The following is a 22683-nucleotide window of genomic DNA, read 5'->3' as shown; positions in this document are numbered from 1 at the left end:
TCGATTCCTGGGTCAGGAAGATCCCCTGGAGAAGGGATAGGCTACTCACTCCAGTATTCTTGGGCTTCCCTTGTGGCTCAGCTGATAAAGAATCTGCCTGCCATGCGGGAGACCTCGGTTCTATCCCTGGGTTGGGAAGATCCCCGGGAGAAGGGAAAGGCTACCCACTCCAGTATTCTGGCCTGGAGAATTCCATGGACTGTACAGTCCATGGGGTCGCAAAGAGTTGGACACGACTGAGCGACTTTCACTTTCACGCAAAATATATACATCGATGTTAATATATGATATATATACACATGTATATATAAATACATTCATATTTTGCATATGTGTAATATATATGCAAAATGTATGCATAGACATATGTGCAAAATATATGTGCATATATAATGCATGCACATACGCATATAAATAGCTTCCCAGGTAGCTTTAGTGGTAAAGAACCCACCTGCCAATGCAGGAGATTTAAGAGACAGGGATTCAATCCCCGTGTCGGGAAGATCCCCTGGAGGAGGAAATGGCAACACACTGCAGTATTCTTGCCTGGAGAATCCCCATGGACAGAGAGGATCCTAGCAGGTTATGGTCCATGCAATGGCAAGAGTTGGACACAACTGAAGCAACTTAGCCCGTAGCACTTGTATATAAATAATTCCTTTGCATATCTTTGCATATGTATGCTATATACGCATATCCATATATCCATGCAAAACTATATATGCAGTTTATATACATAGTTTTGCAGATAGATCAACCAAATGGAATTATACCGCAAGAATGCTTTTGTGCCCAGTTCTCTTTCGTTTTTCTGTTCTGTGGCTGGCCTCTCGTGCCATGACCACTGACCTGCAGACCGCAGTACAGTCTATGTCGCAGGTGGTGCCCACTTTATTCAGTCAGGCCCAGATGGATTTGGGACACACAGGTTGTTTGCAGTCTTTTTGCCTCATAAAGAACGCGACAGTAAACATCACCTACATAATCAGAGTGACCTTTCGAAGTGGGGCGACAGGGATGCAGGCGAAGAGCCCGTGCAGCACCGGATTTGATTAAATCCCTCTGGTGTCACCGAACCTTGGCGTGAGCACATATGCACCCACGCGGGCAAGTCTCTTATTTTCTCTGAGCCTCCGGTTCTCCCTTGTGTAAAAGGTATGCAACCCTCATCCACCATTCCGAAATCCACAAAGCCCTCCCTCATTTGTGGCAAAACTACCCTCTCCCAGTGTGCTGACAGGAGGTTATTAACAGTATGGTAACAGTATTACCGTATGGTTCATGCACTTTGCTGCAGAAATGGTAATACATTTGTGGTTGCCTTTCAACAGTACTTACCCAGGTTTGGGAGTGTTTTTTCAAAGTTATCATCCCCCAAAGGGCCTTTTTCACTCTCTGTGTTTTTTTTTTTTTTTTTTTTTTTTGCCTACACTGTGCGGCTTGTGCGATCTTATCTCCCTCCCAACCAGGGATCGAACCTGTGCCCCCTGCAGTGGAAGCCCGGAGTCCTAACCACTGGACCGTCAGGGAATTCCCCTGAAGGACGCTTTTGTAACATTTTTTCTTACTTGCCTTTCCATGAAATTTTAATATCATAGATACTATTGTATATCTGTATGTGTGCATGGGTGCGTGCTCAGTTGCTCAGTTGTGTCCCACTCTTTGCCATCCCATGGACTATAGCCCTCCAGGCTCCTCTCTGTCCGTGGGATTCTCCAGGCAAGAATACTGGAGTGGGTTGCCATTTCCTTCTCCAGGGGATCTTCCGGACCCAGGAGTTGAACCCACGTCTCCTGCATTGGCAAGCGGACTTTTTACCACTGAGCCACCTGGGAAGCCTCTCTGTACGTGTACTATATGCATATCTATGCTTTATACCTTATATTTATAAGGTCCCCACCAAGAACCAGTTTCTCTGTAGAGAATGCATGGACCTAGACCACTGATTCTCAACCAGGGGTGACTTTGCTCCCCAGGGACACTTGGCAATGTCTGGAAACAGTTTGGGTTGTCTTGGCTGTGGGGAAGGGGTTATAGGTAGCATCGGTGAGTACAGACCAGGAATGCTGCTGGCTTCCTCCAGGGCACAGCGAAAGCCCTTCCTCCTACAGTGTGCCGAACTTGCTAGATTGGGAAACCCTCCTCTAGATTCTGCTGGGGCTACCTCCCAATATACAGTATGTCTGCTTGTTGCCTTGCCAAAAATCTGAGTTGTCCCAAGTTTGGAATGCATCTGGTCCCTGGTTTAGGAGTTGGGATGCCAAAACCCACCTCCCAGATCGGTGAGAGGACCGTTTGGGGGCTGATGTGCTAAAGTGTGTTTCTTGCCACCTGGTTGTGGTCTGTGCTCACCCAGGATGAGCCAAAGTGCCCGGGTGCTCAGGGTCCCATGCCTGGATGCTGTCTGCACCTTGAGCAGGTCCTGCTAACTGGGTCCTGCCCCAAGGGTGCTCAGGGCTTTATCCAGCATGCCCAAAAGCTTGCATCAGCACCACCTTCTTCCAAATGGGCCTGTTGTTTCATTTGTAGGCTTTGACCAAGGTGCACCGTCTGTCTGAACACGTCTCTGGGCTCGGCCAGCTGCCAGTGGTAAACTGGCCTGGAGCCATGCGTGGGCCCGGCTCCTGTGTCCTGGAGCTCACGACAGAGGCTTCCAAGCTCTCTCACCCACTTGTGACCCAGTGAGTCAGGTGATGTGCGGACGGGACCCTGCAGCAGGCAGTTCTGCCCCGACCTGGGTGCCGCCGCTATGAGTTGGCCAAAGAGACACCGTCCACCAAGCGTTTTCCAGGGCCTCTGGCTTCCCAAGGGCTGGACTAGAAGGCAGGGGTGGATGGAGCTGAGCTGTGAGTTAGAACAGGCAGCACCCTGGACCCTGGGCAGGGCCTTTGAACAAAACCACAGACTGGGCTGGGCACCAGGAGGAAACAGAGCCCTTGGCTCTGTGAACGATGCAACGGCAGCCCAACTGGTTTTCCTCCTGCACCAGGGCAGGTGCTTATCAACAAGGGAGCCGCCAGGCCCAGCGATGGCAGAGAGCTCCCAGCTCAGCCCCTGCCTCACCCTACTCCTGGGGGGTCGCAAGCCTCCCCTGCAGGGCTGCTCTGCAGGGTGGATGGCAGGCGCAGGGCTGTCCTGTCCACAGCGTAGCCCGCTCTTCATAAAGGCGGCATCCACTTCTCCCTAAGGCTGTCCCAGCGTCTGCGCTGTCTTCTCCCTTCTCCCCGCCTGTTCAGTTGAATCCACTTTTCAAGGCCTGGGCCATGTCACGTGCCCTCTCAGCTGCCCCGCCCCCCGCCCCGACCCCCTGTGCCCGCTCTCTTCCCCCTCTGTCAGGAGCCCCTTGGTACTTCAGGTACCTGGGACAGGAAATCATTTTCATTTCACTTATTTCTTTATTCAGTTTTGGCCACGCCGTGTCTTCATTGCAGTTTGCAGGCTTCTCGTTGCCGTGGCTTCTCTTGTTGTGGAGCACGGGCTCCAGGGCACACGGGCTCCGGGGTACGCGGGCTCCGGGGCGTGCGGGCTCCGGGGTACACTGGCTCCGGGTCACACGGGCTCCGGGGTACGTGGGCTCCGGGGTACACGGGCTCCGGGTCACACAGGCTCCGGGTCGTGCAGGCTCTGGGTCACACAGGCTCCGGGTCACACGGGCTCCGGGGTACGCAGGCTCCGGGTCACGCGGGCTCCGGGTCACGCGGGCTCCGGGGCACACGGGCTCCGGGGTACGCGGGCTCTGAGTCACACGGGCTCCGGGGTACGCAGGCTCCGGGTCACACGGGCTCCGGGTCACGCGGGCTCCGGGGCGTGCAGGCTCCGGGTCACACAGGCTCTGGGTCACACAGGCTCCAGGGCGTGTGGGCTCCAGGTCACACGGGCTCCCGGGCGTGCAGGCTCTGGGTCACACGGGCTCCCGGGCGTGCGGGCTCCAGGTCACGCGGGCTCCGGGGCGTGTGGGCTTCAGTAGTTGCGGCACACGGGTTTAGCTGCCCCACAGCATGTGGGATCTTCCTGGACCAGTGATCCAACCCATGTCCCATGCATTGGCAGGCGGATTCTTAACCACTGGACCACCAGAGAAGTCCCCAGGGAAATTATTAATCATGGGGCCCAGGATGATCAAGGAGCTCCCTGATAGCTCAGCGGTAAAGAACCCGCCTGCAGTGCAGGAGCCGAAGGAGATGTGAGTTCCATCCCCAGGTCAGGAAGATCCTCTGGAGGAGGAAGTGGGAACCCACTCCAGTACTCTTATCTGGAGAATCCCATGGACAGAGGAGCCTGGCGGGCTGCAGTCCACAGGGTCAGAGTCAGACATGACTAGGAACGAGCACACGGGTGACCACGGGGATGTTCTAAGGTAGGACTGTCTGTCCCTCATTCCTAGTAAACCTTTCCATCAGAGAGAGCTTTGACATCATTCCACATCAGCACTTAGAATTCTGCTTCATTGTTCTTAATGGCAGGACAGGTGCCCTTGCAGGGATAAACCTGTTTACATGTGCCCTTACGAAAAAACACCTGGGATGTGCTTGCTGTTAACTGAAATTCATGCTGTCGCTATGAGCATCCTAGGGTTTGTGAGTTGATGCGTGTGTGTATTTGTGTGTGTGTGTTACGTTATCTGTGTTTTGTGTATCTTGTGTGTTTGTGTGTTTTCTGTGTATATGTGCATGTTTGCGTTTGTGTGTGTGTGTGTGTATTTATGTATATTTTTGTGCACATGGTAAAGAATCCGCCTGCCAATGCAAGAGCCACAGGAGACGCGGGTTCGATCCCTGGGTCGGGAAGATCCCCTGGAGAATGGAATGGCAACCCACTCCACTCTTCTTGCCTGGCAAATCCCATAGACAGAGGAGCTTTGGTGGGCTGCGGTCCATATGGTCACGAAGAGTCTGACATGATGGAGCAGTGGAGCACGTGTTTGTGCATATGTTTGCATGTGTGTGTATTTGTGTTGTATGCATCTGGGTGTGTTTGTGTGTGTGCGCGCATGTGTGTGTACCCGCTGGGTGATCACCAAAACCAGGGGTGGTGGAGCAATGTTGTGACCCCGCAGTGTGCCCACAGCCTCAGCTGGGGCAGAGGTGGTGGCTGAGGCCTGCCAGGGAGAGATCCTGCAGGATCTGGGGTCCTGGGGCCGCAGAGAGACACACCAGCTCCCTGCTTCCTCCCCGGTTCACACTGACACATCAAGGCTGCAGTTCTGTCACCAGACAAGCTGAGCCCTCGCCTGAAATAAACATGAGAGAGATGTTTTGACATGTGATGTTTCAAAAAAAAAAAAGAGTCAAATTTGCCTGAGAGACTGTTTTAAGAATCTTTCCAAGAGGAGCCGAGTCAGGGTGGGTGGGACAGATCCCCTGAAGAGGAGATGCTCGGAAACATGAATTCTATATTCACATGGAATTGTACATTTTTAACGTTTATTTTTAAAAGCTACCAACCGCAAGTGTTACAAAATACAAAAAGAAGTGGAATTTTAAAACCGTGTCCCCCTCTCTCCCCCACCCCCCGTCACTCGGTTCCCCTCCCAGAGGCAAGTGTGATGACAGTTTTGCTCTGCCTCCTCACAGACGCTGTGCATTTCCAAATATTTACACATATACCCTTCCCCTCTCCACCTGTTGTTTCCAGCCTTGCCTTATTCACTTGACAGTGTGTCTTGGAAGTCATTCCATATCAGGACACATGTATCTTCCTCATTCTTTTCAACAGTTGAAAAGTATTCCACGCTATGGTTGGTCCTGTAATTTTAAAACATAAAGATACATTTGGAAAAAAACCACATTCCTTTTTCTCTCGACTCCTCTTTAACCTTAGAACTGTAGGCCTTTTATTAATAGAACTTTAGGCTGAAAAGGAATTTGAATTGGTCTGTGTAAAAGCATCTCAGGACTTCTAGAATGTTCTAAGCGCTTTCCTCTCCCCCTGCAGGCAGGTTCCTGGTTATCTAGGGCGGGTGGGGGTTGGTTGTCCTCCATTCCTGGGCCAGTCTCTTTCATTTGCACCTTAAAAAAATATCATCGTCACCAGACTGCTTTCAGTGTTTGTCAGCACACTGAACGGGGTGTCTTAGAAGAAAGATTAGTTTTTTAAAAGTAACAAATTAAAATTTAATAGCATATATAAGAACAGTCCTGGGATATACGAAGAAGCTTTGAATAGATCACAATACTGTTCATATCATGAGAAAGGGGACCAGGGATCATCTGTGGATTGTTCATTCGCTGACTCATTCATTCATTCACGCACTCATTCATTCATTCTAGACCATTCACTCATTCTAGACCGTTCATTCACAGACCGCCGTCGGGGCTGTGTCCTGCCTTGATGCCAGGGTCTGAGGGTGAACAGACCGCGTTGCCTGCCCTCAGGGAGCTCACAGTCCCGACAGTGAGCACAGGTGCCCCGTGGGGTCCCAGCAGAGACCCAGGTCTGCTCGAGTGGAGGCCTCTGGGAGGAGCTGATGCCTGTGCCGTGCTTCAGGGCCTCGTTCTAAGCAGGCCTGGGGTGGATGTTCCTGGGTGCAGTCACAGCGGGACTTAGTGGGATGGGGCTTCACTGGCCATAGACTTGGAGCCACCTGGGTTTGAATCGGGCTCCTTCACCCAGTCCTGAGACCCTGGGCAAGTGGCTTCACCTCCCTGGGCCTCAGTCTTCCCATCTGCAAAGTGGGGCTACCTCTTAGAAACCCTGCCTCTTAGGCTTGTTGGGAGGATGAGTCGCGGCAGCTGGGCACACACAGCGGGCAGTGTCAGCGTCCTTTCCCGTTGTCCCTGTCCACCTGTGAAACGAGCATGTTAAAGCGTCGACTCGGGGCTTTAATTGGACCGCGCACTTAAGGAACCTGACTTGGTGCCGGGCGCGCAGTGGGTGCTCCTTATGTGTGTTCCCAGTCATCACTTCTTGCATCGTCTCCTTACTCACCTCCGACACCCAGAGTGCAGGGTGCCCATCGGGCTTCCGGAGTCTGGGAGCCCCCAACCCCAAGGCCAGCAGGAACCCGGGCCCCCCCAGCTCAGCTGTCCTTTCTGTTTATAGACTCGGAGGTGGATGCGATAGGGGGCGCCAGGAAGCACCCCCACTCCCTGGCTGCCGGCAGGGCCCTCCGTGCCGTAACCAGGCACGCCTCCTGAGGGCCTGCTGCCAGCACACCTTCCTGCACTTCCGGTGACACACTTGTCCCATGGAGACAGCGTGTCTCTGCCAGACCTGTCGTTCTGCAGCCTGCCCACCCAGCTCGGCCCTGGGGAGGGCGGGTGTGCTGGAAGAGCCCGCGCCTGGCTCACTGCGGGACGCAGGAGAGCAGCTGGCTCATGTCGGGGTCAGGGGAGACAGTGAGGGAGCCGGGGAAGACAACCCCTTTGCTCTCAGCTGCGTGATGGAGCAGTCAGGCCTCCTTAGGGTGTCGTAGCACCTCGTTAGACTGCTGACCCGACGCTTTGGGGAACTCAACAGTGGGTGTTATTTACTGTTGTCATCACCATCATCTCAACTGGAATTTGTTTGGTCCTTCTCACGTGCCTGGTGTGTGCAGCTCTCACTGGACATTTTATAAGGTTCTCCCAACACCCCCACCCCCATTTTACAGACGGGAAAATCGAGGTTTGAGAGATTTGCTCACAGCTACCAAAAGGCAGAGTTTGCCTCCCACCTGCCAGTCTCAGAGCCTGCGCCACCTCCAACTCATCGGAGCCTCCCTCTCTGTGCCCGTGTCCACGTGTTTCATGGTCCCGGTTGTGTTCTCTCGGTTTCTGTCTTGCTCTCTCTCTGTCTTGGCTGCAACCCCCGTCCAGGCCACCACAGTGTGCCACACCTGGCCACACCTGGCTATACCTGCCTACACCTGGCCACACCTAGCCACACCTGGCCAGACTGCGTAACTGTTCCCAGAGCGCACTGAGAGGGGTCAGAAACCGATACTCCCCCGGGAAGCACCACCTCCAAGCCGCTGGGGGTGGGGGGACACTGTGGGCTCCCAGAAGCCATCAGTTGTGCCGACACCTCCTAGCTGGGACCCAAGTCCCCAGGGAGGGACGCCACGCGGGGTTTGCTGCCGGCATCAGGAGTTGAGGGCTCTGTGCCGCCCCCTTCCTGCCCATTTCCTTCTGACCCGACTGCCTTACCTTGCTCTCCTTCTCCTCGTTTTTCCCCATTCCTCCCCACCCTCCTTCCCTCCTTCCCCTTCAGTGAGCACGTGCTCTGTGCCACGTCCTGTGACTAAGCACCGAGAAGCCAATGTGGCAAGACGCAGGTCTCCTCTTGGAGGTCGTGTGCATTGGGAGGAACAGGTACCCAAGGACCCATCCAAGTGCTAAGAACCCCCGGCCAAGGCCCGGGCTCGGCGGGACCAGGACAGGACCTAGGCTCGGCCGGGGAAGCTGCTCCCAGGGGCTGCCACTCGCTGCCCTTGGCCAGGCGAAGAGTTGGGCAGCAGGCCTGGGCTGTGACGGTGCCCGAGTGTGGCTGCAGCACAAAGGAGGGGTGAGGAGGTGGACACTGGGCCCCGCAGCCACAGTGGGGCAGCCAGGGTTTTAAGATAAGAGCTCAGGCGGCTTCCCTGCTGGTCTAGTGGTTAAAACTCTGCGCTTCCAATGCATCGGGTACGGGTTCAATCCTTGATCAGGGGGCTAAGACCCCACATGCTTTGTGGTGAGACAAAAAAAAGTAGATAAGAGCCTGGAGTTGGGGGTCCAGGTAGACAGGAGACCCCTGGGGGACTTGGCCCAACCTCAGCCTGCCGCCTGCCTCCTTCTCCCCTCCCTGGGCCTGAGACCCCACCTGGGTGCAGCTTAGACTGCCCTGTGGTGACCAGGCACAGGCCAGGGACTCAGGACACCTGGATTCTCGGCCTAGCCTGGCATCCTTTGCCCTTGGTTTTCCCATCTGTGAAATGATCACTGAAGGCCCCACGGAGCTCTCCATATCGAGCCAGAGCTGGGAGAATGCAGCAGTTTGGGGGAGCACTTTAGGGCCTGAGTGTCAGGCAGACCCGAACCCCAGCTCCACCCACCTTCTGTGTGGCCTGGGGCGTGTCAGGTCCCCTCTCTGGGCCTCAGTCCCCTCTGCTGTGAAATGAGAGTTCCCGCAAGTCCCTAGGCTTCCTGTTGAGGAGCCTGCGACGACAGAGTGAAAGGCTGGGGTATTCAGCCGTGCTGACCGTAGTGTCAGCCCTCAACGTTGTTGCTGTTACCGCTCAGCCGTGGTGCAGGTCTGATCCGGGCACAAGGCAGGGAGGTGCCGCCAGGCCCTGGGGGCACTGAGCCAGTGTCACCCTCGACAGCGTGGCCCCGTGGCCCTGGGGCACCCTGCACAGCTGACAGTGTCCAGTTGCAGAGGGGGAGGGAAATTGCTCGGATTTGCCCCGTCAGCTGCGGGCCACCCAGCACCTCCCTGACTCAGGCTCCTTTCCTAGACGGATGTGTCAGACACCCCCAAATACATGCAGGGGTCATGTTTTCCCTTACCGTCACCCCCTCCCTAACGACACAGCCTTTTCTGCTTAAGGAGCTCACACCTGTTCCGTGCGAAAAAAAGTTATTTTCAGAAACATATTCTTCCAGCAAATATTTAGTCAACAAGTACTCCAGGCCCGGTGTGGTTCTAAATGCTGGGTGCAGCAGTGGGTGAAAGAGTCCCCGTTTTCATGCAGCCAACAGTCTAAAGGGTATCAGGGAGCAGTCAGCCACCTGGGTTTTTTTTTTTTTTTTTTAATATTTATTTATTTGACTGTGCCGGGTCTTAGTTGCAGCATGTGGGATCTAGTTCCCAGACCAGAGATGGAAACCTGGCCCCCTGCATTGGGAGCTTGCAGTATTAGCCACTAGACCACCGGGGAAGTCCCCAGCCACCTGTTTTGTAAATAAAGTTTTATTGGAACACAGACATCATCTGTGCTGCTGACATGGTAACGACAGCAAAGCTGAAGCTGAGACAGAGACCCTGTGGCCCACAAAGCGCCAAATATTTATTATCTGGCCCTTGATAAGAAGAGTTTGCTGGGCTCTGGTAGAGATGAACAAATGAAGAGCCCTCTTCTGATTTGTTCTTAAATGGGGATGTGTACCATATGATAGAGTTGCAGGAATGGTTTAATGAATTTTATTGAATTTTATCATCTGCTGATACTGGGATCCAGAATCACAAGTGTGGATCCTAAATAAAGTCATCATCAATAATAGAGAGACAGGGACTTCCCTGGTGATTGAGACTCCATGCTTCCACTGTGGCCGGATGGGGCACGGGTTTAATCCCTGAACGGAGAGCTAAGATCTCACACGCTGCACGGTGGTGTGGCAAAAAAAAAAAAAAAAAAAAAAGCCCATTTCCTCACTACAGGTAGTATCACTGGTAACAGTTTTCTCTGAAAACTTCCAGAGATCTCCTTTCCTATTCTCACACACATTTATACATCTGTCCTCACAAAGCTGGTATCACAACATGTTCGCTGTTTTTTCACTTACATGTAATAAGGGGATCTGACTTTGGGGGAAAAAAATACGATTGTTTGCTCGGATAAGTCAGACAGCTTTCTGTGATACTCAGTAGTCTTTCTGAGCATCCTTCTCCTTGGCTGTGCTTATTCCGCCACATGGATATTTCATCCTTGTATTTCACTGATGAACTCCTCAGGTGGGCAGGTGCCCCGTATGCTACTGGAGAGGAGTGGACAAATGACTCCAGAAAGAATGAAGAGATCACCAAAGAGACCCTGATGCTGGGAAGGACTGAAGGTGGAAGGAGAAGGGAACGACAGAGGATGAGGTGGTTGGATGGCATCACCAGCTCGCTGGACATGAGTCTGAGCAAGCTCTGGGAGTTGGTCATGGACAGGGAAGCCTGGTGTGCTGTAGTCCAGGGGGTCGAAAAGAGTCAGACACAGCTGAGCGACTAAGCTGAACTGATATTTCACTGATCCCTGTCTTGTTGGATGTTTAGGACGATTCCAGTATTTGCAATATTTCGCGATCTTTGTGCTCCCTTGGGGGAGCATCCGTGTTCACAGATCTTAGCGAGCATGTCTGATGATTCTCTTGAGATAAATTTCTGGAACTAAACTGGCTGAGTCAAGGGTGTGCACGTTTTAAATTTCAGGACATGTGTTACCGCTTGTTTAAACACAGCCCTCAAAGGCGTCTGTTAGGCTGGTCTCCCCAGCCTGGGTGTTAGAAATCTGTCCATCATCTGTCCTGGGCTGGGGCAGTCGTGTTTGTCCGTAAGACAAGGGCCCAGAATTTCCACCTACCACCAGCTCGGGGGCTTGGCGACCTAGTCCGAGTGAGTGGTTTTTATCGTATTAATTATCATTATTATCATTTTGCCGTGCCTCACTGCATGTGGGATTTCAGTTCCCTCATTAAGGACCGAACCCGCACCCTGCAGTGGAAAGTGTGGAATCTTGACCAGTGGAGCACCAGGGAAGGCCCCATGCAGGTGGTTTTTAAATTCGCCAAGTTCTCGTTTTTAATCTCGTTAAGTTCGCCTTCTTAGAGCATTTTAACATGCATTTCCTCACGTGAGCCTCTTGAAGGAAAAGGCTGGGGCGGGTGTGTGTGTGCGGAAGAAGCCCAAACCTGGGTTCCAGGCTCACCGCAAGCAGCCTATGCCTCTGACTTTATCATCTGAAAAAGTTTCTCATCTGAAAAGGCCAACCAGATGGACTCAGAGGAGTCCTTGGAGATCTAAATGTTACGTTGTGATGACCTCGTGTGGCAAATGGCAGCTAAAATTTGGATTGTGGCTGTTTGCTATCCATCAGGAGTACATGCCGAACGGATGGGGGGAGCTAATTTGGACGCACGTGTTCCTCAGACAACTCTTCTCTTTAGCCATCCTGTATTTTCAGACCGCCTTGTAGATACGTACTCCCCTACAGGCAGTGGGGGTTTTTATGGCAGCCTGTGAGGCAAAGCTGATTTGGAAAAACACCCTACCTTAAAGCTAATTTTAAAAACCTGACTTTCAGCAAGTTCTAGAGAGTTTTGGACCCTTTCTGTGGTCTTGTTGAGGCCTTGTGGCCCTGAGAGTGAAGATCAAGGCTTGCTGACTTGAAGGACCGCCAGGGTCTGTCACAGTGAGACACGAATACTGTGCACAAGCTGACCAGCAGGACAGAAGGAAGTGCTGACATACAGGCTGCTTGCTCACTGACAAGATGAATTCCCTTAGATGACCCCAGCCCCGGGAGTACTCCAGATTTGGGGGTTCAGTGTTAAGACGTAGTGAACGAGATGGCATTCAACCAGATACTTAACATCTGCTTTGTCCAGACACTAAGGTCGAGAGAGGTTAAGTAACCTGCCCAAGGTCACACAGCCACCATGCGATGGAGCCTGGCTTCAAATCCAGGCATCCTGGCTCCAGAGATAGTACTTGTCCAAGGGAGAATGAAAAGAAACAGGTCAATTATAATGAATGTATTATGGGATGTTCTGCAGCCGTGCTCTTCACTGGAAACGTTCTGCCATGACGGACATGTACTCTATCAGTGCTGCTCAGTATGGTGGCCACATGTGGCTATGGAGCCCTTGAAATGTAGTTAGAGCCACTGAAGAACTGGATTCTTTGTAGTTCTCAAATTTTAATTAATGTAAATAGCCACGTGTGGCTATTGTGTTGGACAACATAGGTGTAGAGACCTGAAGTCTAGGGAATGGGAGCTGGGGGCTCCTGAGCCAGCCTTGGGTGAGGGGGAGTTCAGGGAAGGCTTCCTGGAGGAAGAGCCAACGAAGCTGAAGCTGAAATCTGAATGAGAGCCAAGAGGTGGTGGCTGCTTCAGCAGGTCCCGAGGTGAAGGAGGGCTGGAGCAGCCAGGAAGAGGGGTTGGGAGGATCTGGGGGTGGGAGAGGGACAGCAGACAGTGGAGAAAGAGCCCCACCAGTGAAGGTCCCGCAAGCCATCCTTCCGGTGTTTGGACTTGACTCTGGGGAGCCATGGAAGGGTTTTGAGCAAGGACCCTGCAGGCTTTGAGTTCAGCCTTGGGAATTGTTACGGGAAAAGAATGTCTGAGAGGGGATCAGAGGTGAAGGAGGCAGGGGAGCCCCAGAGCTGGCCGGGGTTGGACGGAATGTTCCCGAGGGAGACTTTGAAGGGCTTGGAGGTTGACCCGACATGGGGGTGGGAGTGGCGGGGGAGTGGGGACGCTGCCTTCCAGAATCCTGAGTCTGGCTTTAGCAGTGCGGGCAGCAGACCTCCCTCCCTGCCTTCAGGGATTCCACATCCCTGAGCATGAGTCTTAAAGCTCTGCAGGAAGGCCCTCAAATGGGGACACGCGGAGGCCCATGTGTTTTTGCTGAGCACATATACTCCTCCACCCCCAGCCTGCCTCCCAGAGCCTGCCAAAGGAGGTCAGGAAGTGTTCCCCTGCCTCCTGCCCTGATTCCACGCTCAGCAGCCTTGGAAGCTTGCTGTTCCGATTTCCAGGGGCCCTTGCCCCCTCACTCATCACTCAGAGATCCCCGTCTCTTGGGGGTTTTTTGTTTGTTTGTTTAGCTGCCCTGGGTCTTAGTTACAGCATGCAAGATCTTTAGTTATGGCATGCAAACACTTGGTTGTAGTATTCAGGATCTAGTTCCCTGACCAAGGATCGAACCCTGGCCCCCTGCACCAGGAGTGCGGCTGATAAGTCCTGGGAGCACTGAAGATGGAGAGAAGTTTGGCCAGGGGCAGGGGGTACCCACACAGGACCCGGGAGAGTGACCCCCCTTCACCCCAGTTTGCCCGGCTTCGGCTCCAACAGCCTTGCCTCCTGTGACGTCTTGGGCAGACCTGGACGGCTGGTCACTCTAGTTCTCAGCGCAGACATTTGGACCCGTCTCTGAGAGCAGTAGGGAGCCTGGGTGGGTTTGAGCAGGGGGCGATGCAGCATGATTTATCAGCTGGATAGGCTGATAAATAGGTTTATCAACTGGACCAGGTTCTGAGCATTTGCCCTTGATAGAAACCTCTGGCTTGTCCTTGCAGGATCAGCTGAAGCAGTGTTTCTCCAGGCGGACCCCCGAGGCCAAGGACACCGACACCCTCGTGCAGGAAACCGACAGTCAGTATGGGACGTGGCCGGACCAGCAGCAGAGCGGGGAGAGGTGAGCGGTGTGGGGCAGGACCTCTCGGGGAGTCAGGGCCCCCAGCTGCCTCCTGATCTCTCCGTTACTAGGGAGAACCTGTTTTGTCTGTAACAGGTTGTTGTGTAATAAGAGCAACCCATTCTTTTTATAAAACAGAAGTTTAGAAAGTACAAAAAAAAAGATTTTAAAATGATATAGGAAATATCCAGAATAGGCAAATCCACAGGGACAGAGGAGACCAGATTTCCTCCTGGGCGGATGAAGATGTTCTTAAACCAGAGTGGTGATGATCACAGAGCATTAAAAAGGAAAGTGAAAGTCGCTCAGTCATGTCTGACTCTTTGCAACCTCATGGACTATACAGTCTGTGGAATTCTCCAGGCCAGAATACTGGGCCTGGGGTGGGTAGCCTTTCCTTTCTCCAGGGAATCTTCCCAACCCAGGGATCAAACCCAGGTCACCCGCATTGCAGGCAGATTCTTTACCAGCTGAGCTTCAAGGGAAGCCCACAGCATTATGAATGCACTAAATGCCCCTACTGGCAAATTTCTTTTTTTTTTTCCGGCAAATTTCATATTACATGTTTCACCACCATAAAAAAAAAATTGCAAAGAAAATGAAAACCAACTGTAATGTCAGGACACAGGTATCACTTTCATTGGTGTTTTGGTTGTCTTTCTAGACTTTTTTCTATGTATATATATTGTGTGTTTATAAACAGAGGAACATATTACACATACTGCTTCATAAGCTATGTCAGCATTTAGGATCATCACTATTAGTGGCGTGGAGGGCCCCTCAGGTGTCCGCCCAGCTGGGAGGGAATGTTGTAATGACTGTGCAGAAGCCTGAAGGTTACCCAGCATCACCTGGATTCAGGAGGCGGGCAGGCCTGAATTCCAGCTCCGTTCTGCCTGGCTGTGGGGGCCTGGGTCATTTAGCTTTATTTGCAGATTTCACGAACTCCTCTTCTGTAGAAAGGATGCGTGTGTGTGTGCTTAGTCACTCAGTTGCGTCCGACTCTGTGCGACCCCATGGAACTGTGGCCCGCCAGGCTCCTCTCTCCATGGGATTCTCCAGGCAAGAACACTGGAGTGGGTCGCCTTGGCCTCTTCAGGGGATCTTCCCTCTCTGGGAAGGTGTATTGCAGATGAATCCTTAACCCACTGAGCCACCTGGGAAGGCCATGTAGAAAGGGAATGATGCTTATAAAAACAGCCAAGATGTATTAAGCGGACAGGCCGAGCACTGTTGTAAGCTCTGAAGCAGAACGTCTAATTCTGCGGTCCCACCTTGCAGAGCCAAGACTGAGACTTGGGGTGGGCGGGAGGGCACCTTGTGTTCGAAGCTGGCGTCTCTCCCGGCACTCAGTCGCAGGAGGAGGAGTTCGATGCTTTGCATTTGTTCATCATACCTGTTCTTTGTTTTAAACATGCAGTTTTTCTTCTTGCCCTTGGGCGGGATCAAACGCAGTAGCAGCTTTGTGGACACCAAGGGTGGGCTTGCCATGTTCTCAGTTCAGCTTCCCCACCCGAGGGCTGCAGGATCGCACGACATCGTAAAGCCAGGGAGATCTGGGTCAACCCCAGTGTGGCCACTTACTGGCCGTGTTGCTGTGTGTCTCAGTTTCCTCACCTGTGGGTATCGTGCCCAGGGATATGGCGTGTCCATGGCTCAGATGGACTCAGACCCGGATATGGGGTGTCCATGGCTGAGCTGGGCTCAGACCCAGGTCTCCCAGCTCCTTCCCCTGCTCCCTACCCCAGTCAGGAGTGGCCACACCCCTCCACTGACTTATGTCCCATAGCTGTCATCGGTACCCAAGTTGGGGGGAGGTCAGTGAAATTAGAAATGGGTGGGCTTCTCTGGTAGCTGAGCCGGTAAAGAATCTGCCGCAACACAGGAGATCATGGTTTGATTCCTGCGTCAGGAAGTTCATCTGGAGAAGGGATAGGCTGCTCACTCCAGTATTCATGGGGTTCCCTGGTGGCTCAGAGAGTAAAGAATCTGCCTGCAATACAGGAGACCTGGGTTCGATCCCTGGCTTGGGAAGATCCCCTGGAGGAGGGCATGGCAACCCACTCCAGTATCCTTGCCTGGAGAATCCCCAAGGACAGAGGAGCCTGGCGGGCTACAGTCCATTGGGTCACAGAGAGTTGGACACGACTGAGCAAGTAAACACACAAGAAAAGAAAAAGGGAAGCACAGGTTTCTAATAGTACACATGAAGGGCGTTTCGTTTTCTTTCCTAAGCTGTGATATACGGTTAGTTAATGAGCTTACTTAAATTTCACTAGAATGTTCCTGCAGGAGCACAGAACTGAGAGTCTGGAAGCCTGGGTCCTGGTTTTGCTGTCACTGTCTGACCCTGGGAGGCCCCTCTCCTCTGGGCCTCTATCTTCCCAGCTCTTACAGGGAGAAGGGGAAACCCGGCCACTGGCATCTCCACCTGCCCCCGCCCCCGCCCCCGTGTCCTGGTATCGCTTGCCCCCTCGTGTCTCTCGGAGGTACTGCAGCTCCTCCTCCCAGAAAGGGCCCAGGCGCGGCTTTACTCTCAGCCCTGAGCAGCAGCGCCACCTGCTGCCCCGTCGGTGGTATTTCCCTCATTTTTTGTGGCTCTGCCTCAGTCCTACCCGACGCCCCAGCGTCCTGCTTATTCCAAGTAACGAAATCTGTTGAGAGCTGACAAAAAGCAGGCTGTGCTCCCTGAGAGAGACACCAGCACACCTGGGTTGACAGCTCTGCCCAAGGGTGAAGTTCGGGGGTCTTCTGGGGCCGACCCTCCGATCAGGGACGTATTGTCTGGTGTGCTGGCCCCCTCCTTCCTTAAGATAGTCTTTCCTCTGCTCTTGACTTTGGGGTCTTTTAAGAGAGGAGCAGGGAGCCTATTTAATTTTAATGGCTTGATTTATTTATAAATCTTCTATCTTTTGTGGTTCCAATTATCTGAGTGGTACTCGGAATACATTATCGTGGGCAGAAATTCCAGGAGGAGAGAGGGGGTCATGGACCTGGATTCTAGGGTCAGGTCTTCCCCTTTGGGCAAGCCTTTTCACATCTTTCTGCCTCGGCTTCCTCATCTTTCGCAAGTTTAATATTTAATTTCATGAGTTAATCCTATCCTGTGGGGAGGATGAAAAGATACAGCTTTCTGCACAGGGCCTGGCGCCTAGTAGGCGCTCAGTAAATCTTTGTCGAGGAGTGAATGAATGAATGAATGAAGCAGTGTAGGATATGCCCCACCTCTGCCCCACCGCGGGTGATGGCCAGGGACGGTCTGATCGCCATCAGCGCTGCCCGACAGAAACACAGCACAAGCGCACACCCAGACCTGCGCATAGCTGCAGTGTTCTAGGGGCTGCATCAACACAGCAAAAGGCAAACAGGCGAAAGTAATTGTTTTAAGATTTTTTTCCCCATTTTTTTAAGTCTTTCTTTTTCCTTTTTTTTAAAGGCCATTTTTTATAAAGTCTTGATTGAATTTGTCTCAATATCACTTCTGTGGGTTTTTTTGGGGGGGGCCATGCAGCATGCAGGATCTTAGCTCCCCAACCAGGGGTCAAACCTTCTTCACCCCTTGTACTGGAAGGCAAAGTCCTAACCACTGGACCACCAGGGAAATCCTGGCGAAATTAATTTTAACAGTATATTCTATTGAACCCAATACCCAGTGTGTGTGCTAAATCGCTTCAGTCGTGTCTGACTCTGTGCAGCCTTATAGACCACAGCCTGCCAGGCTCCTCTATCCATGGGATTCTCTGGACAAGAATACTGGAGTGGGTTGCTGTGCCCTTCTCCCAGGGATCTTTCCCACCCAGGGAACCAACCCATGTCTCTCATGTCTCCTGCACTGGCAGTCAGATTAGCACCAGCTGGGAAGCCCCATTGAACCCAATAGACCCTTTATAAATACTGTTCTTGTAACATGTAATCACTATAAAGTTATTAATGTGGTATTTTATTTTTTTATTTTTTTCACTCCAAGTGTTAGGAATCAGCGTGTACTCTGTACTCTTGGCCCAGCTCAGCCCTCACTCACCTCATTGCAAGGCCCCAGTGGCCACAGGTGACCCGCGGCTCCCCTCCTGGGCAGCACAGAGTTAGAGGGTCTCGAGTGGGGGAGTGGCTCCTCCCATTCCGCACCTGTCCAGGTCTTCCAGAGGCACCATGGCAGCATCTGCCCGGGCCCAGGATGGTTCTCCTCACCGGGATGTCCTGTCTCTTGTTTCCTGGCATACACAGCACACCCCACATCCTGCCTTCTGGCGCGTCCCTTCCTTGACATTCAGGTCTCAGAAGCAACCTGCCTGAAACGCCTCCCTCGCTCCCTTCCATTCTCGTAGCTTGGCCCCCGAGTCCCCGTCCCCGGACAGCAGTGCCGCCTCGGCTTGGAAGCAGCCCCCCAGCAGCCGCCTGTCCTCGCTGTCCTCCCAGACGGAAGTCACCTCGGCCGGGGACCAGCATGACTGTTCCAGGGAGCAGCGGAGCACCAGCGTGGACCGGTCCAGCACAGACCTGGAATCCACTGACGGGATGGAGGGGCCGCCCCCACCGGACGCCTGCCCCGCAAAGAAAGTGGATGACTTCCCCTTTATCGATGTGAGTCGGTAGCTGGGAGCAGTGATGAAAACAGTCCTCTATCTCCGTTTGTTTTTTTTTTTAATGACTCAGGATGTTCTGCACCAGTCTGAGGCTGCAAGGGGGGCCCCAGGGAAATGGAACCAAGTCCCCCTCAAGCCAGCCCCTGCGTTGCTGTGGCTCCCTCCCACTTCCTCTGAGTCTGAGAAACGGACTCTGTTTGGTGACCACCAGAGGTGCATGCTCTCCTCTTAGGGAGGGCAGATCCTTTATGATTTTCATCTTTCCCTAGCTACCGCCACCCCCGACCAGCCCCCGCACCAGACACCCTCTTGGCTGGTTTGGGAAACAGCTCTGCAGACATCAACACCCTCTTCCCGCCCCCGCTGGGGAGTCTGTCACTTACCAGTTCTGGGAAATGAGTCACTGAAATTAGCTCATCATTGCTAACTTAAAAGGCCCCAGGTGACAGAATTTCTCCCAAGTGGACCTGAGAGGAAGAATCCAACTTTCACACCAGGACCTGCGCTGGCTGGGCAAAGGGACGCCCCCTGTAGGAGCAGCTCTCGGCTGTGAGCCTGGCTCAGACGCTGCTGGAGCCAGGGCTGTCCGTGCCTGGGCTCCCTGAAGTCTTGCAGCCCCTCTAGGAAGGGGATACTAGTATCATTCCATTTTTACAAATAGGGACACCTCAGCTCAGAGAGGGTGAGTCCCCTGCCTGAGGTCACACAGCTAGGAATTGAACTGACCAGGAGATGAACCCCAAGCTCCCATCTCTCACTATTGTCTCCTGGGGGATCACTGAGCCACAGCTGCCCCACCTCCTTGCTGGGCTCACCAGGGTGGTCTTCTGCACCCCCTTCCAGCAGGAAAGGTGGTGATCTTGGAAACCATCACTGACCCTCCCCCTGCTTCTGCTCAGAGCATGCTGCTTGAAAACAAATGCCTGGTGTGTAGAAGGTTGCTCCACCAGCTCCCACCTGCCCCCTGAATTACTGTGGGTATAGGAAGGACCACGTTGAGAATCTCAGCTCGTGGACCCTGTGTGGAGTAAGATCTCTGTAAGGATTTAGTTAAGAGGATGTGTTCAGTTATTCATTCAACAAACAAACGTGTATTGAGCTCCTGTTAATGTCCTGCTGTAGCTCACCTGCTCGGATGATGTCACCAGGGGTGGGGGGCGGCGTTTGCATAATGTGCCAGGCACTGCGTGGGGCACGCCGGGTTCATTTGATTCTTAGAATCAGCCTACGTGGTATCCTTCATCAGGTTCCTAGGAGAATGCGGAAATGCTGGTCCACATGCCCCCTTGAATAGCATCTTGCGCCTATCAGCGCAGCCACACACCCCTCCCGGGGGTGGTGTCTTCCCTTTATGTCTCCGGAGCTTCATCTTTTCCCTCTTCTTCCCCGCCACCCCCACAGCAAACCTCAGTGCTCGACTCAAGTGCCCTCAAGACCCGGGTGCAGCTCAGCAAGAGGAGCCGCCGCCGGGCTCCCACCGCCCACTCGCTCCGGCGCAGCCGCACCAGCGAGCCGGACGGCAGGTCCGCCTGGGAGGAGGAGGCCGACAGCGCGTGGATGTTCCGGGACTCCACGGGTACGCCCCGTCTCCTCCTCCGCGAGCTGCGCACTGGCTGGCAGGAACGAGTTAGAGTAAACCCTGGGAACAGCCTTCTGACTTTGAAGACTGCAGGACATCAGAACACAGTAACACCGGAAACCGTGATTTCTCATTATACCGAGCTGGTTAGGAGCTAAGCAGGAACGCTTTTTGCGGATGCTCTGTTAACTGGGGTCCACAGGTTGCAAGGGACTGAGACACAACCTTAGGATTTCAGTGTTTCCGCTTTGATCATTATTGGAGTCACCCTTATCCTCTCTGCGGGTTTCTTGGCTGGCCTTTTCATCTAGATTCTTGAGTTGAAAGACCAGTTCATTTATTACCAGTCTTTTGGGGTTTCTGATCCATTATTCACGGCTATAGGTTTTCCTCTAAGGGCTTTCTTGTCTGTATTTCATGTCAAAACGTAAGCTGAATCTTAAAGAACAGATAAGAATTAGCTAGGGAAAGGTATTCCGGATGAAAATCGCAATGAGATCAAGGGGTCAGAGATGTGGAAAGAACGTTCTGTGGGTGTGGCGAGGCTGGGGCATGTCAAGGAGTCTCTGTAAGCAGTTCAGCCTTGCCCAAGCCGGGACTAGCAGGAATCTTTCTGGAAAGGCAGGGCCAGTTCACGGAGAACAGTGTGATTCCTGGCTAGGGAGTTGGACTTGCTCTGTAGACAGACAGCTGGAATCTCAGAGCGGTGGCTGCCGTTGACTTCGGTACCCTTTCTTTGCAACAGAGGAGAAATCCCCGAGGAAAGAAGAATCAGACGAGGAGGAGAGGACCCCCAGGGCTGAGAGGACGCCCGTCAGCAGACCTCAGAGGATGCCTGTGTTTCCCGGCGTGGACCCGGCTGCACTGAAGGTACCGGACCTCGCGCCCAGAGCTGCGCGCACCACAGGCCCGTGCTTCTCACCCGCCTCCCTCCCTCCTCGCCTCTCTCCCTCCTTGCCTTGCCGGAGGCAGGGACAGGAACAGGCCCTGCTTACAGGAGGGGGCAGAGGCCCTGCAGAGGCTGTTGGGCTTTTTCTCAAATGAATTCCGGAGTTGGCACTGGGCAGACCTCAGGCAGATCCCACTTTGGAAAGCCATGTGACTCTGGGCAAACTCTTCGACCTTTGACCTTTAGGCTACTCCTCTATAAAATACAGAAAGCCAGCCTCCACCTCAGAAATGCTCATCCTGGAGCTTACGCCCGGTAGAGTCCAGAGCCCAGTGCACAGGCTGGTGGTGGTGGTGACAACCACTGTGGCTGGGGGCTGTGCCAGTGTTACCCTTTGGGACAAATGCCATCTGCCACCATCATAGCCCCGGCCCCCAAAGGAATTCTGTCTGGGCTCACCCTTCCAAGCCACCCCATTCCCTCCATGTCCTCCAAAAATGATGGCCTTTTTCTCCTACAAATCTGATGGTCAGAAACCCCACTGATTCACATTCACATGAGCGAGGAGCTTAGAAGACCTGGTCCTTGGCCATAGATGAACTCTTGTCTCCATCGTGGGGTTCTCGGGAAACTAGAGGGGTTGGAGGGGCCTGTGATGAGGACACCACTCAGAGTGGTGATGTGAGTTTCTGATGGTGGTTTGACCCCGATGGTCACGGGTGGCCTCTTGGACTACAGACCTGGCCTCCACGGTCAGGTAGGATGGGGCCCTTCCCCAGGCCAAAGGCAGCTTATAGACTTCACCCCTGTCTTCTCTCCCCAGGCTCAGCTGTACAAGAGGCCAGACAGTCCCAACGAGACCCCTGGCTGGGCCCCTCAGCCCAAGACCCCCAAGTCTCCCTTCCAGCCTGGGGTGCTGGGCAGTCGCGTGCTGCCCTCTAGCATGGAGAAGGATGAGAGGTGAGAGTGTGGCTGACACATAAAAGTTAGGGCTTATTCATGGTACTGTTACTGTCATACAAGAGCCATGATAGAGCAGGGGTTGGCCAGCTGTAGCCCACAGGTCAAATTCAGCCCACCGTCTGTGTTTGTTAATAAAGTTTTATTGGCACACAGCCATCGTGGAAGGGTTGTGTTTGTTAATAAAGTTTTATTGGCACACAGCCATCATGGAAGGGTTGTCCACAGCTGCCTTCCTTATGCAACTGCCGGCTTGACGCCTTGACACAGATAGCCTGTAACCTGCAAAGTCAGAGTTACTTACTGTCTACCTTTGTATCTGCCCTTAGTGATAGAGGAAGGCAGAAAAAGGGTTCAGAACCCAGACTTGAGGAAGGGTGTGGGAAAGGCTTCCAAGAGAAGGGATGCCCGAGCTGGGTCATGAGAGACACGAGAGGTAGCCAGAGTCACTTGCAAAGGCCCAGAGGCCCGGTAGAACTGGGTGCTGTGGGCAGTGCATGATATTGGAGCACAGAGCGGGCTGTGGGAAGCAGGGGTCAAGAGGATGAGAGAGGGCGACAGGCAGAGACAGAGACGGTGCCTCTCTCTCTT

At 53.3% G+C, this 22683-nt stretch overlaps 1 protein-coding gene across 2 annotated transcripts in view; it reads left to right on the top strand.

Annotated features, from left to right (window-relative positions):
* The window catches only part of KIAA1671 (KIAA1671 ortholog), a 172904-nt gene that overhangs the window by 140198 nt on the left and 10023 nt on the right, over positions 1-22683 (top strand). For both annotated transcript variants that reach the window (XM_027566467.1, XM_027566466.1), the window contains exons 7-11: positions 13963-14081; positions 18407-18662; positions 20066-20240; positions 20989-21113; positions 21956-22092. In XM_027566467.1, the coding sequence (XP_027422268.1) occupies positions 13963-14081; positions 18407-18662; positions 20066-20240; positions 20989-21113; positions 21956-22092 (812 nt within the window). The remainder of the gene's footprint in view (positions 1-13962; positions 14082-18406; positions 18663-20065; positions 20241-20988; positions 21114-21955; positions 22093-22683) is intronic.

This window comes from Bos indicus x Bos taurus, chromosome 17, assembly GCF_003369695.1.
Source record: "Bos indicus x Bos taurus breed Angus x Brahman F1 hybrid chromosome 17, Bos_hybrid_MaternalHap_v2.0, whole genome shotgun sequence".
Lineage (NCBI taxonomy): Eukaryota > Metazoa > Chordata > Mammalia > Artiodactyla > Bovidae > Bos > Bos indicus x Bos taurus.
This window is presented reverse-complemented; position numbering and strand designations above follow the sequence as displayed.